A 15,636-nucleotide genomic window follows, 5' to 3' on the forward strand; every position below is an offset into this window, starting at 1 on the left:
TGCGATTTAGTTGTTCGCAGCATCCTGCGAATGGTAGTGAGCTTTGGTAAAAATTGTATTAATCATTTCATAGCGAGCGTGTAGAGGATTCAAATATCACAAAATATACCATAGGTCCTGTGGTTCTTGAGTTATGTTGTAAAGAGGGCTGAAATCACATCACCTTTAGCCTCATTTATCAACAATAAATCAAGCAAGTTTTCAAAGTAAACATCTATCAAAAAGTAATTACTCCCCTTTAAGGGGGTACTACACCCCTGTGGTAAATTTGTGGCAATTTTTGCATTTTTCTCAAAAATTAATAACAAACTGGTAACACAAATTATGTATATTATTGGGGCAAGGAATCCAATTACTACATTAACATTTCAGTGACTCAAGACAAGCGGTTCAGTATATGATAGGAAATGAGGTACATCCTAGCGGTACCTTATTTCTTATCATAAATAACCAACCACTTGTCTTGGGTCACTGAAATTCCAGTGTAGTAATTGGATTCCTTGCCCCTATAATCCCGCCTATAATATACATAACTTTTGTTACCACTGTGTTATTAGTTTTTGAGAAAAATGCAAAAATAGATACAAATTTATCGAGGGGTGTAGTACCCCCTTAATGAATGATCATTATTCCAAAACGGTTAATTGTATGCCTAATGTGGGATATGCATTCAAAGCAGAATTTATTTCTGTGCATTATGACCCCTCATTTGTTGGAATGGTCCCAATATTAATGTCGCAGTACATTTAATTGAAAGTAACCCAAAATTTGAAAGTTGCAGCAAAATCATATTGCCTTGTATCCAGTGTCCATGCAAGGAAATGTTTTCAGCTCTCATTGGATTAGTCTTCTTGTTTCGTGAATTTGGAGGATGTCAAAACATGTGATAATCAATAAAAAAATCATTATTCACATTGTCATTATTTCCCTAATCCCATATTAAAACATGACAAGTTTAATGGGGTTTTTTTGGGACAAGACGATCTCAAGAAGCGGAAAGGTTTACATCAGTTGGTAACACCTCCCAATCAGGAAATGTTGAATAATATTATAACTTTTCCACTGAAAGAACAACTTGCAATAATTGTAAACCATTTAGGGCCTTTTTGGTCAGAAAAAATATTGTATCTTAATGTTACAATTCGACATTACATGCATTACGTCAATTGTTATTGATTATCACATGTTTTGATCCCTCCAAGAGCATGAAACAAAAATAATTATCTAATTCTAATGAGAGCTGAACAGATTTTCGTCAATGGCTACTGAATACAAGGTAATAGGATTTTACTGCAACTTTCAAATTTTGGGTTACCCTTCAATTAAATGTACGCTGCGACAACAATATTGGAGCCATTGCAACAAATGAGGTATCATAATGCACAGAAATAAATTCTACTTCGAATGCATACCCACATTTTGCATACGACCAACCTTCTTGGAATAATGGTCAGGGGGCAAAGATTTTTGGCAGGCCCAGGGGGGGGCAAGCGATTTTGGTAGGCCGAGAGGGGGTGGCAAGCAATTTTTGGCACGCCATTTGGAAATATTACCCCCCCCCCGGCTCATATTAAATTATTGGACAACCCAAATGTTTAGTGTTTAATAGGAAGTGGTGGATTAAGGCTCAGGTTAAATGTCAATATTACGGTGGAGTTTATTTAGGATTAGGGTTTAGGGTTTTGGTAAGAAATATAGTTTAACTAAGTTATATTGGGTTGTCGGACAAATTCAATACCGTCCGAACTAACCACATCTAGCCGATCTGTATACCTATATACATACGGGTGTCGTGATCTGTTCTCGTGCATTCCACACGCACCCCTGTGTTGGGACGTGGGTTTGTATGTGCGTAATAGATTATACTATTTGTATTGATAAACAAAATGATACGGTGACAATTCGTGTCGATTTAGTTTTTTGGTTTTTTTTTGTTTACATTTTCACCATAGAAACATGCAAATATTAAGCCTTAGCTTTATGACCACTCACTGTTTTCCGAACTTTTCAGATCACTTGCTTAGACTGACCTAATGACCTAAATTTTTAAGTTTTTAAGGTGCCGCTGACCGGTCAGTATTTAAAAAGATTTACAATATTTTCAATAATATGTAGACAAATCCAAAATTGTTCGTCATCCAGGTCGGGCGACTTCCTGATCAGTATAAGGATTGTGCATTTCTGAGCTCTGACGGGGAAGAGTAAAATGGGGGGGGCGATGAGGGTTATGTTTTGGCCAGCTGAAAGGGGAAAACCATTTTAGCACACATTTACATTTACATTTACAAAACGCTCTAAAAAGGCTAAACGGAAGGTAGGCCTATAAAAACACAAGTGTCTTTATTTAAAAAAAAAAAAAAAAAAGGAAAAAAGGCGCAGTGATTAATAGTGATTAAAAGCCTCAGCACACTTTACACTGGCCACTACGACCCCACATCATTCCATAAACCAATTAACAACAACTCAGGGACTCTGCAGCTTCAAGAGCGCACACCCTACACATTCCACAAATTGGCCTTCGCAACCAGGATCAGTTCCTCGAGTTTCGTATGGGTTACAACGAGACAATTGGCAGTTCCTTGTCCAGGGGAATTTCAAGCTAACTCAGTTTTTCCATGAGAGCATAATTAAGCCATCGCCAGGATTCGAACCCGCAACCTTTCGCACCATAGTCGAACGCCTTATTGATTGAGCTGACTTGACTGTCAAAAAAATAAATAAATGTGTTGGCTCCAAGGAAACTAAATGCACTTCTTGAGGTATGTGCAAAAATAATGATTTCCCCGTTTTCTTTTTTTTTCACCATAAACATGCAAATATTAAAGCACATGAAAGATGGTACACGCAGATGCGTATCATAATTTGTTTAATTATTTTACATCGAATAAAACTTTTGTCAATAAAGGACTGTAGGTAAAGCGTCACCTCAAATAAGAACAATTATTACCTATATGCCGAACCACTGAACCGTTAATAACTTTTGGCAAAAGAATTTATGACCCTGGAACTGTGTTAAATATTCGTTTCATATTTGATTCGTGATTCGGCTTTTCTTCTCAGTTGAATGGCAACCCACGACTTTGTATGAAGACATGCAAGTTAAAGGTTAAGCAACGTGCATTTTTACGCCTTTAAATTTCAATATTATGAATTAATTGATCACTAATTATTGTGTGTAAAGAGTTGAATGATTAATGTACAATTAATGGTCCATCCTGGAATGTCATCATGGTCATTAGAGTAGTTAATAATTTCAACTGTCATTTGAAGCTGTTCTTTGTTTGAAAATTGTTATCGCAAAATAAATAATCACTGCATAAATAAGCTTAAATAATCAATGCAAACATCCTACACATTCCAAATCTGGGTGAATTCGGTTACGATCACAGATATTGGAACGATAAAAGGCAAGAGATAGCAACAAGTTGAGTTTATAAATAGTTTCATTCATCGAAGACCTACTCTCCACGTCTCTAGTGCGCTTTTGATAGTTTTAAGGCATCGAATCTGAAATTAAAATGGTAAGTACAGAGCTTTATCTTGTGTCAAAATCGTATTAAATGGGCGTAGCTATGATTTTTAGCGCTAGCCCACGAACACTGTTGATTCTGAAGTATTAGACTGGTTCTATTTTGCACAAATCACGTTCCTAGCGGCAAGTTGCGTTAAAATTTGGCAACCTGTTTATTTTTGTTAATTTGGGTATGCTGACCTCGAATCTGTTTTCTGCCAAGCAATATTTTGAGAACGCGACACTCAAAAAGACCCCCAAATCACCCCATACAATCGTGCTGGGGGCAAAAATTAATTTTATTCCAATGACACTTTCAAACATGTTAAATTATGCGTCTGGTCCCACAGATCCCAGAAATGTAATGTTTGTGCGTACGACCTATCGTTATAAGAACTTATGGGGCACGAAAGGACAAGACATTTTTGGCGAGCCGAAAGGGGGCAAGCAGTTTTTGGCCAGCCGAGAGGGGGGGCAAGCGATTTTGGCACACATTCATTTGGCGCCTTTTAAATAAAACGCTCTAAAATGCTTAGGAAAACAGTACAGGAACGCTTTAATATGCAAATTTTCCTGCTCGCTGCGCTCGCAACATATATCTATGCAGTATTAAGGTTTGCAAATTGGGACCATTGCAACAAATGAGGTGTCATACTGCACAGAAATAAATTCTACTTCGAATGCATATCCCACATTTTGCATACGACCAACCTTCTTGATTTTTTGGCATGTGTAAAGGGTGGGGGCAAAGATGTTTTGGTGGGCCGAGAGGGGGGCAAGCGATTTTTGGCAGGCCGAGAGTGGGGGAAGTGATTTTTGGCGGACCGTTGGGAAATTTTACCCCCGGGGGCTCATAATTATTGCTCAGCCCCTAAGTACATGATGTAGATGTGATCAATGTGCAGTGAGTGCGCGTGCGATTGATGTTAGACTGGAGAGGATGCTAAGTATGCCTATAGCAATGGATAGGCCTATATCATGTGATTTGTGTGACTTTAATCCCCAAGCCTTCGACCAAGGCTATTTTTATATGTGCACTTTTGCCCAAATGCGTCCAATTAGGCGCATTAATTTCAACTAGCTCATCGATACCACAATCGCTGAAAAGGTACCCCACAACGGCCGTGGCACATTCCCGTATACCTTTAATCTGGGAGACCCCTCCCCCGGTCTAGACGTCTACCAGGATTATAAGGCAATAGCCTGCATACAATGCTCAATTGCTCATAGTACTCCTAAGCTTCCTAAATTCTGCGTGGGCATACCAGATTGTGCACTTTGGGGAATTTTCCAGGGCAGGGCCAAATTTCTAATCATGACACCAACATGCTCTCACAATAAAGGTCAAATACACACGAACGTGCGAAAATGTGTAAATTGGGTTGATGTAAATTGATTTGTTGTGTTTTTTGAAAAGTAAATAACAACTAAATTCCCCTTTGCTTGGTACGTGTATCTACTAGTAGTGATTTGTCTTCATGGGTGAAGGGATCTGGAATGAGCGTTTTTCGACAGTATTTTTTGTGGGACATGAGAGCACATCAGACATATCGAATTGCATTCTGAATACGAGGAATGTCTTTCTGATATCAAATAATTGTTCGAAATTCACGATATAATACAAATTTTATGACAAATTATTAAAATTTGATATTTTCACATTCCTCGAAGTAAATTATATAAATCTAATGATATATTCTTAAAGTGTATGTAGCTGGGAGGAAAAGCCGACGATCAATTGAAAATTTTGACCTTTCATATTGAAGATATGGATTTTTCCCCAAAAGACCTAATTTTTTTGTTTTTGTTTTTTTTAAAAAATCCATATCTTCAATACGAAATGTCAAATGTTTCAATTGATGGTCGGCTTTTCATCTCACCTACATACACTTTAAGTATAAATCATCAGATTTATAAAGTTTACTTCGAGTACTGTTAAATATCAATTTTAATGATTTGCCATAAAATGTGTATTACATTGCGAATTTCAAAAAATCAAAATTATTTGATATCAGAAGGACATTCTTCGTATTCAAAATGCAATTCGATATGTCTGATGTGCTCTAATGTCCCACAATAAATACTGTCCAAACGTTCATACCCCAGCCCTTAAGTAAAGACGTGATGGAAGTATGAGCAATCAGGAGGTGGAAATAGAGATGGTTGAACCAGGGACCTCCGATGGCAGTGTTTGCATTGATCGTCAAAAGTGCAATATGTCAAAGAATCGATATTTACGTGACAACCAAGTTGAACTTTCCCACTGTTCAAAATGTAGATAAATGCTACACTCAATAAAATTTTATGAGCTAGACTTTTAACTTTTTGTCTACGAGGCACAATATATTTTGAATGAGAACACACAATGCGCAATAAAGACACCAAATCTGAAACTAATTTTTACTTAAATCAAGGTTCTTTCAATTCCGTTTTCAGTTCAAACAAACTTTCTAACATTACTTAAGTCCTTCTTACCTTCCCCGACTCCGACTCCAATTTTTCTATTCCCAGTATGTCCAACTAACTGGATATTTTGTAATAATTCACTCCACTTTAATTTGCATGCATCTCCTTACGACATTTGAAAAACCCGCCCACAAATTTGTATGTTTCTTTTATAGAGAATGAACATTTTTAAAGAAGAGGTAAAAAAAATAACAATAAACATGACAAACAATGTTTCTTCTACTTAAACAATTATACCAGGGCCAATGGTTAAGAAAATGGCAGTGGTCTCGTGGACAAACATTAAATGTGGGTATCGCTATAAAATGTGTCATAAAAACAGAACGGTAAATGCTACTAACTTCATTTTTTCACACAAGGTTACTAATGGATATTTTATTTATATAACGTTTCAAAACCTAAAAAGTTTAACCTGTTTCTAAAATAAAGATGAATTTTTCGCACCCTGGCACTTTTTGACTCACCCTGTATGTACTTTTAAAATTAGCACATACTGCAGTTACTGTTCATTTTCCTATACACAATACACAGTCCTCTCACCACTGACGTGTGACATCTACAAACAGTGTATATTGTAGGTATAGGGCATTGCCTATTTAACGTCACTGTATGAAAAATAACCGGCTAATATTGTTTGTACTCCCTGAAATTCTACAAAATATAGTTTTGTAACATGTCCTAAATTTTTTGCTAATTTAGATGTTTGGAAATATTCGCACTTTGGTGTTTTAGCATGTTTAGTAAGGCAGGGCACGCATGGCCTGCAAAATTCCCTGTGTAAATCGAATGCAACTTTTAGTGACTTACTCACGTGTGGACCGCTCTCTTCCGAAGGGCATTAAAGCTAAACCACTTGACGGATATTTTTTGTAGTTGCTGTCAATCAAGAATAATGTATATATTACATGTATGCTAAAAACTGAGTATAGGTGGGGCATCTGCAAATGTTCATACCTCCCTGATATGTAAGTGACAAATAACAGCAAAACCAACTCTCATATCTGTCCATAACTTTGGTCAGTGGAGCGAGCCAGGGGATTTCAAGTGGGTGTTTATTGATTGACAAGTGCCATATTTGGGCACAAGTGCAGTCCACCATTCAATGTGGAGGATGGGCGCGGGCTGGGCTAGACTTTATCGATTGATTTTGCTGTATAATTTCCAGTTAACCAGGTTTAAGTACTGCAAAGGTCGAATCATGTTTGCTGTGCAGTATAACTGCACTATGATTGGTTTAGATCTTTAAACTTCCCTTTATTGTTTTTAACAATGTGGTTTAACAAATGTAACTTAACCGTATAACATTAGATCCCGGCCTTAGATATATTATATTTATAAAAAATTTATAATTCTATTTTATTTTTCTAGGCTGGGAGCAAACTTACACCAGAGCAAATAAAAGGTAGGCTTGGTGTTTTATTGCTATATCTATAGTGGAACCAATGTTTTATTGACATCCTTACACCATGTACACTTCAAGTGACAAAATTGGTTTCATTTTTCCCACGAGGGGTCGAAGGTCATAATGGGACATTTAAAATTGGACAGTCGCCCTTATGTGACGAATGTTGCGCAGTCTCATGAATTGAGATGTACAGCCTCATCATGTAGTAGGCTATGTACGCGTACGTGGGGGTGGACGTGCGAAAGAACGACTGCCAAAGGGCAAATCGTATGGAAAATTGCAACATCTCTAATAACCCAGATTGATTCGAGCTAATTATAATGTGGATCATTTATTTTGACAGAATTGAAAGAGTCATTTGACATGTTTGACAAAGATGGCAATGGTAAGATTACGACTGGTGAGTTAGGAGCGGTAATGAAGCAACTGGGTCAGCCTGCTGATGAGAAAATTTTGAAAGACATGATTGCAGAAGTAGATAAAGACGGTGAGATGTATTTTTGCTTAGTTGTTTGTTTTGTACAATTACGCCGCAATTTTAGGGTAGACGTAGAGGTATTGTTGGTGTCGAAGCAGCCAAAACAAAAACGATTTTCATTATCTAAATCAATATATATCATTGAAAAATAACACTTTGATGTTTTGCAAAAGTTCATTCTACAAATCATATACTTTGAAAACTTGCTTGATTTCTTGTTAACGAGTTATGTACGGTGTACGTTTTACAAAAGTGTTGTTGTTTCAGCCCTCCTTAGATCATAAATCAAGAACCACAGGACCTACAAAGGTATATGTTTGATATTTGAAATTTTCTTCTATACACTCGCTATGAAATGATCAATGCATTTTTTGCCAAAGCTCACTACCATTCGCAAGTTCTTGTGAACTACCAAATCGCAACATTTTAAAATAGTTGCTAACCTTAATGCGTGTTTCTATATTTGTCAATTTATTTATTTATTTATTTATTTATTTATTTATTTATTTATTTATTTATTTATTTATTTATTTATTTATTTATTTATTTATTTATTTATTTAGTTATTTATTTATTTATTTATTTATCTATTTATTTATTTATCTTCCTTTCTCTAACCTTTTTTCTCGCTCTCTCTCTCCCTCCCCCCTCTCTCTCTCTCTCTCTCCCTCCCTCTTTCTCACCCTCCCTCTGTCTCCCCTTTTCTGAAGTATTCCTGCTCCTTATTTATCTTTCCCTCTTCCTCCCCTAGCCTCTCACTCATCCTTTCTCTCGCCATCTCTTTCCCTCCTCCCTCTTACCATACTTACCTCCTACCTCCTCCCTCTTCCTCGTCCCACCCTCACTTCCTTCTTTCTTGCTTGCTTGCTGGAGATCATCAAATGTATTTTTGTACACGAGTATTATCACACGTGAATATAGCATATCTTCTAGAGAGTGGATTTATGAACAATACAGGGATACATACACTTGAATCGTGGCGTAATTCCATGCATCCTTCCTATAATTCGTTGAACTTCACTGCTATTTCTTCAAGAGTCCGTTGGTCCCATCATATCTCGCTCGCTCTAATTTGACAACCTCTCTGAAATAGAATATGACAAAAATGTCATAGTGCAGTTATGTCCACGGCAAATTCACCGTGACCTTTCCAGCCATAAACCCGCTTAGTGAAGAATAAACCAAGATATGCAGTACTAAACCATTATAGTAATCGATTGTCCAATGCAAATTTATTACCACGTGATAATATTAATCCAATGAGCGATCGAATTGTCCGCTACGGTCGACTAATACAATCGATAATGACGCTATTGACATGTACGGGCGGAGCTCCACTGACCGAGTTTTGGGGTATTTGTCACTGGTTTGCTGTCATTTAATCATCAAGACGGTCCCATGTTATTTTATGGACTATGCTAATGATTTAAAGATTGACATGTAGATAATAAACCATACTTGATTGACAAAAAGTACTAAATTTGTACCTATTACGGTTTCGTGACACCCATCTTCCAAATGCGACCAAGCCAGGGCGGCCTGGTGAAACAAAATGCGCATTGGAATAACACGGGAGTTTGGATAGATGGTAGGATTTCTTTCTCAAACAAATGAATGGTCCCCCGTTATTAAAGCTTGTACCGGGTTGAAAATTCAGATATTTTGAAAAGAATAAGTAATTGAAACACTAGAGCAAGTACTAAAATCATAGCTTTTATACTTTTGATATATGACGCTAACTAGTTCATCTCCTATTCTACAACACAGCGCTACCAGTAGGGGTCAATTGCCTATTGTGAGTGCCCCTGTGTTGTGTGCATACATGTAGGCAACAATAACTGCATGATGTCCGAATTGAACAGGGTCTATGATAATCCATAACGATAATAAAAAGTGCTTCTCTTTCCCTCAGAAATATCGATTGTGATGCAATTTTCTGTGAGTGTTTCAACCTAAATCTGAAATCTGGATCAAACATAATGCGTTACGCACTGTATTACCTGTCCATGTTTATTATCATAACCTACTTGATCCTAACTCACAAAATCATCCATTGATTTGCAGGCAGTGGTACAATTGAGTTCGATGAATTCGTGGTCATGATGGGATGTAAAAACACTGAAGACAATTTGAAAGAAGCGTTCAAGGCATTCGACAAAGATGGTAATGGATATATCAGGTAGGGGATGTTGCTTGTTAGGTAATCAGGGTTTTGTTTGTTTGTTGCGTTTGGTATTTGCTGGCAAGTGTGGGGTTGCGTGCGAATGTATTGACAGGTGAGTATTGGAGTTGATTGTTTTAAGCTTTTGGAAATAGAAAAAAAGAAAAACGGGTTTTATTTCAAGACCCATCTCCGTGTAGCCCTTTGATTACAAATATCAACGTTCTGTTCATTCCATCAGTGCCAAAGAGCTGAAGCAAGTGATGAAACAAATGGGACAAAACTGCAGCAATGAGGAGGTAGATGAAATGATCAAGGTAGCTGATACTGACGGAGATGGCAGAGTTAATTTTGCAGGTATATACAGTACAAGTTTTAAATGTTAATCTCCTCGTTCCATACAAGCATTCAAAACAGCGCGCAATCCTGTGGCCGTTTCGGTTTTAGGTAGTGTTTAAGTACGAGTTTGAGTTTTCAACATTTACAGAGACGAAGGGACACTATAATCCAAATTACAATTTCGTATTGAAAGTTAAATTACATGTATATTATTTTGATCCAGTAAAATGCATTTCAAATTGTTTCAAATTCCAGGTGTAGATAACATGATAAACGGCTTAAAATGAAAAAGTCACTTACTACGTTTAATTCATTTTATACTTTTTTTTACAGAATTCGCCAAAATGATGTCTAAGAAATAGTGAGAATGAATAGAAGAGGAGCGTTATATAAGTTATAAACGATTTGTATAAATCTTAAGTTTAAATAATAATTTAAGTCTCTTAGTCTTAGCTTAGCCTATATGATATTTATAAGTTATTTATAGAAAATATATATTTTGAAGCACTTTGTCTGCTATTTCAGGAATCAGATCGAAACAATTTATCAGTTTGAGATGGTGTTAAAGCGGTGCGTGTGGGGTGCCTATACGCGTATGCATTATAGAGAGCTTGCGATTTCCAAACGTACGTATCATACGTCCGTGTAAATCCCGTCACATGAGAGTAATTTCGAATACATGCATGGGCGTATTATAATACCTACGTTTGGAAATCGCAGGCTCTCTATTACTTAACGTCCGAGGACTTGCGGATGACAACAGTTTACACTGGACCTTAAAATGTCCTCCAAATCGTATACGAGGTCCTATAAACTACTACACCCTTGATCAAGGTATACCTTCAATTACCGGTAGGCATTTGGTGTGACAACACACCGAAAAACAGGACCTTTTGACCCGGGCTTTTGACTTCCTAAAATGTAATTTCTCAGGTCCTAGGAAATATGAGCAATGCAAGGGGCGTATATATCATGTGGTGGGCGTGTATTGGGGGTGGGGGTGGGTGTGTAATGAGTATACCGTAGAATTACTTCCGAGGATTCCAACTGAACAGCACAGCGACACACCGGGACGACACACCGAGGACCTAGACACAATGTCTTCGAAATGCAAATTCTATGTCAAAGTCAAAAACCGTGGTCATAGCTGACTTTTGACTTGCACGATCTTGTCATGACAACACATTCTCTATAGGATCAGAGGTCCTCGGAAATGGGATGTGCGTGTTATATAAGACCTCTAAATGGTAGAAGCAGACAGAAGCTCATGCCCCCGGGCTCATGACTTTCAATTTTACACTATAGATCAGTTTATCAATTGAAAAGAAAGATGGGTACATATTTGTATACCTTTTTACTTCCAATGAAATGTGTTTTACATTAATTAATTTAAATATAAGGTGTAATGTACATCATCTGAATAGTTAAATAAGTGGACAAAAAAATAATTTAAAAAAATAAAAATAGTAAAAAATATATAAAATGCTGCATGCTTTCGTTGTCTTTTATTGATATGTTGCAGGAATTACATGTATATGGGCCTAATTTACCATATCCATGATATCAGACTATTTTAAACATGCAGAACTGGCACTATCATAATTTAGAGTCATGCTTAACTAGCTACGATTTCTGTAAAATAATTATAAACTTTTTATTCTTTCACAAATTATAATAAAACAATATTAGTAATAACGGTCAGGAAGGGTTTCTATCAATTTTAAGCCGAAGAAATGGAGCTCATTATGTCTCATATTGACTGATGTCCTGCTAGGACACATCAGATAGGCCGCCCTCTCTAATTATAATTAATTTACATTGGCCGTGAGACATTTACGAGAGAATAAAATCATCACATGTTCAATTCGCCAGCAGATCCGCCATGAGTTGTTTTTGGCGTGTGATGGTGAGCTGATGCTTCTGTCACACTACACCGAATAGGTCTTCCGTACAAGAAACGGATGGTATTTTAGTAAATCCGTTGTTGTTCGTCAATGATCGTTTTATGTTCTTTTTATGTCCTGCTATCATCCGCCAAATGCGTTTCGTGTTAGGTGATGTTCGTTAAGTCCGTCGGCAAGTTTTGTGCATGCACAAAACTTGAAACGGAGTGTACCGAATACACATGTTCGGTATTTATCCGATGTGTGTTCGTATGGTGCTGCATATTGCCGGAGTTTGTTCGTTCTCCTTTCGTTCATGTTTGTTCTTTGTTCGTTGCACTCGGCCCGTGTTCGTTGCAAATACGTTCCTGTGAGGCCTTCACCACCGGATAGCATATTTTTGCATTCGGTGATGTACGTTGACCCAGACCGTGTTAGTGTCACACTACACCGGATCGGTCTTCCGTATAAAAACGGATGGTATTTTAGCAAATCCGTTAGTGTTCGTTTTATGTTCTTCATATGTCCTGCTATTATCCGCCAAATGCGTTTCGTGTTAGGTGATGTTTGTTTAGTCCGTCGACAATACGTTTCAAGTTTTGTGCATGCACAAAACTTGAAACGGAGTGTGCCGAATACACATGTTCGGAAGTTGTCCGATGTGTGTTCGTACTGTTCTGTATAATACCCTGGGTTTGTTCGTTATTCTTTCGTTTATATACCGCAGGTGTTTGCAAGGTTTCGCAGGCGCTTGTGCCGGATGTAGGCCTATGGCGAACATGTGCATCGATCATGGGGGGGGGGGGGACTTTCTGAAGGGTGTGTGACGCAGTATCATATTGCCCCAGTACTTTAGTGACTGACAAGAAGAAAAAAGGGGGAAAGGAGAGAAAAAAGAAAAGAAAGTGAGAAAAATTGAAGAGAGAAGAGAAGAGAAAAAGTTAAATTGCACGTAATTTAGTAGGACCATGCATGTAAGTAGTATTGAGGAGGGCACTTTCTGAAGGGTAGAGGACGCAATATCAAATTCCTACCAGTTTTAGTGATTGACAAGAAAGAAAAAAAGAAGAGAAAACATGGAAAAGGTTAAATTGTACGTTATTGAGTAGGCCCAGGATAGTAGTAAGCCTAAGTATAGGCCTGTGATTATTATAGGCAGTGCTTAAATGTGGTTCCTTAGTCCAAAAGCCTGTGAAAAAATACTGCCGGCCCGTCGATATGTAGGGCCCGTGACATTTTGTCACAAAAATCAGTATTAAGACGGACTTAGGTCTATAACTGACTTTAACATATCAATCCATGCATGTATTACCTGAAATTACGAGTCTGAAGTCTTATCTAAGTGATGTCAGTGGATCAGTGTAACATTTTAAATTTTGCAAATTCAGTTCGGGCCTTCTTTGTTTTTTGTTTAAGGCAATAATAGTGTAAAAATGATGCACCAAAAACAATTTTCCAAATTTTCCATTTTAAAACTAAATTTCTACACAATAGGCCTAGGCCTAATAATGTAAATAGGCCCTACAGTGCCCATGCAAATGGTTTCAATTGCACCTTCATTTTGAAAAATGGACAAGTCTTCCTTTTTGCTTCTGCTATGGACATCCACGTGTTATTTTTAAAATAATTGTTTATATTATACAATAATCATAATGGTGAAAACTTTTCAATGGCTTCAATTAGGCTTTCGTTTCACCAATTTGCGGCTGTTTCAAACTAAAATAGTACCCAATAATAGTGCTAAAATTGATCCAAAAATGACAAATGGCTTCAATTGGGCCTTCATTGTCCAAAGGTTTCTCACGTCTATTGCCCCCGGACGCTGGTTGCCCTGATATATCAGATTTGTAGCCCTTTTGTACTTATTAGCCAATATTTGACCATTTTCGTCAAAGTTTTCCCCTTAAAAGTTGTCTTTCCCCACTTTGTTCACCCTCTGAAAAAGTGCTTGCTACGTCACTGCCTCTAAGGGGTCAAAAACCCTCTCAAACACCCCTCCTCCCCCACTTTTCTGATAGGGTGGACGTCCCTGTTGGTGCCACATGCCACGGATTCGCCGGTCATTTGTCGAACGTTGAACGATTGAATATAAAACGCCTGCAGGATTATTAGCGGCCACAATGCATAGAGAGACGAACGGGAATCGGACCCCAAATCCGGACATTTGTAGGACGTTGACCCCAAATCCGGTCATTTGTCGGACGTTGAACGATCGAATATAAGACGCCTGCAGGATTATTAGCGGCCACAACGCATAGAGAAACGAACGGGAATCGGACCCCAAATCCGGTCATTTGTCGGACGTTGAACGATCGGATATAAGACGCCTGCAGGATTATTAGCGGCCACAACGCATAGAGAGACGAACGGGAATCGGACCCAAAATCCCACCGAATCTTCTGCCGGACTGGTGATTTTTCCACCGAATAAAATATGTTTGTATTCGGTGATGTACGTTGATCCAGTCCGTCGTAGTGTGACAGACCTATGAACGACATGTAATCGTCAGTGGTTCGAATCCGAACGGTTCTGATTTTTATTCTCTCCTTTATTTATAATGCCAGTTTGTCTGAACTCCATTTCTTTAATTATTACATATTTTCTCAGGCATGTATCCTCTGGATCCTCGAAATTTAAGTGGGCAATGCTAGTTTTTCCTATGGAGGTTATCCACTTCACACATGTGTGACTTATAACAAAAGGAGCTGGTTCCCGTGCGGCGCAATATGTTCAAAATATTATTGTTTTCACCTATTGCTATGGTAGTTAATCCGATTTATTACGTAACCTGAGACCATTATGGTCTCAGACGTAACTTCGCCAGCGTATTTTGAAACAGTCATGATTTTCTTGTTCCGTTTTGCTCTGATTTCTGTGTTGCCAATATCGCTTATCACACGACTTAAGCGCCCGCCCAATGTGTGCAATGTGACGTCACTACAGCCCAAGTATCGAAACATGGCAACTTCTACTGATGACTTTAATTAATTACACTAATTAGCAAAAGTGTTTGATTCTAACAATACTAGAAAGGCAAGTTGTCCTTTAAAATAATCGTCCGGATGTAAACTCAATCAAACAGCGTGAGTCATTTACGACTCGTAAAAGTATATACCATTCTATTCTTATGCAACTCCTAGTTTTCGATCAAACTTCATGTATTTAGGATTCTTTTAAATAGAATAACCCACCTAACACACATGTATGGCTTGAGAACTAGGCCGGAGTGACCTGCGTGGGTTTCAAGCTGATGGTACATGTTTAATTGTTAATAGTATAAACCATCATTATGTTTTCTTAATGTTGTGATGTGCCCTGAGTAATCTAATTTGATGATTTATCTCTGTGTACAATTAAAATCTATTTTATGAGACATTTTAGGGATTCCCCTTT

General features: G+C 37.7%; 2 protein-coding genes across 2 annotated transcripts in view; both read left to right on the plus strand.

Annotated features, from left to right (window-relative positions):
* The window catches only part of LOC140155542 (calmodulin-alpha), a 45,159-nt gene that overhangs the window by 11,677 nt on the left and 17,846 nt on the right, over positions 1 to 15,636 (plus strand). The gene's annotated exons all lie outside the window — the stretch shown is intronic.
* On the plus strand, positions 3,319 to 11,625 carry LOC140155556 (calmodulin, flagellar-like). The gene is made up of 6 exons (XM_072178442.1): positions 3,319 to 3,521; positions 7,346 to 7,379; positions 7,726 to 7,869; positions 9,925 to 10,039; positions 10,263 to 10,378; positions 10,694 to 11,625. Exons 1-6 carry the CDS (start codon positions 3,519 to 3,521, stop codon positions 10,720 to 10,722), a joined length of 441 nt encoding a protein of 146 aa, XP_072034543.1. The 5' UTR covers positions 3,319 to 3,518; the 3' UTR covers positions 10,723 to 11,625.

Source organism: Amphiura filiformis, chromosome 1 (assembly GCF_039555335.1).
Source record: "Amphiura filiformis chromosome 1, Afil_fr2py, whole genome shotgun sequence".
Taxonomy (NCBI): Eukaryota; Metazoa; Echinodermata; class Ophiuroidea; order Amphilepidida; family Amphiuridae; genus Amphiura; species Amphiura filiformis.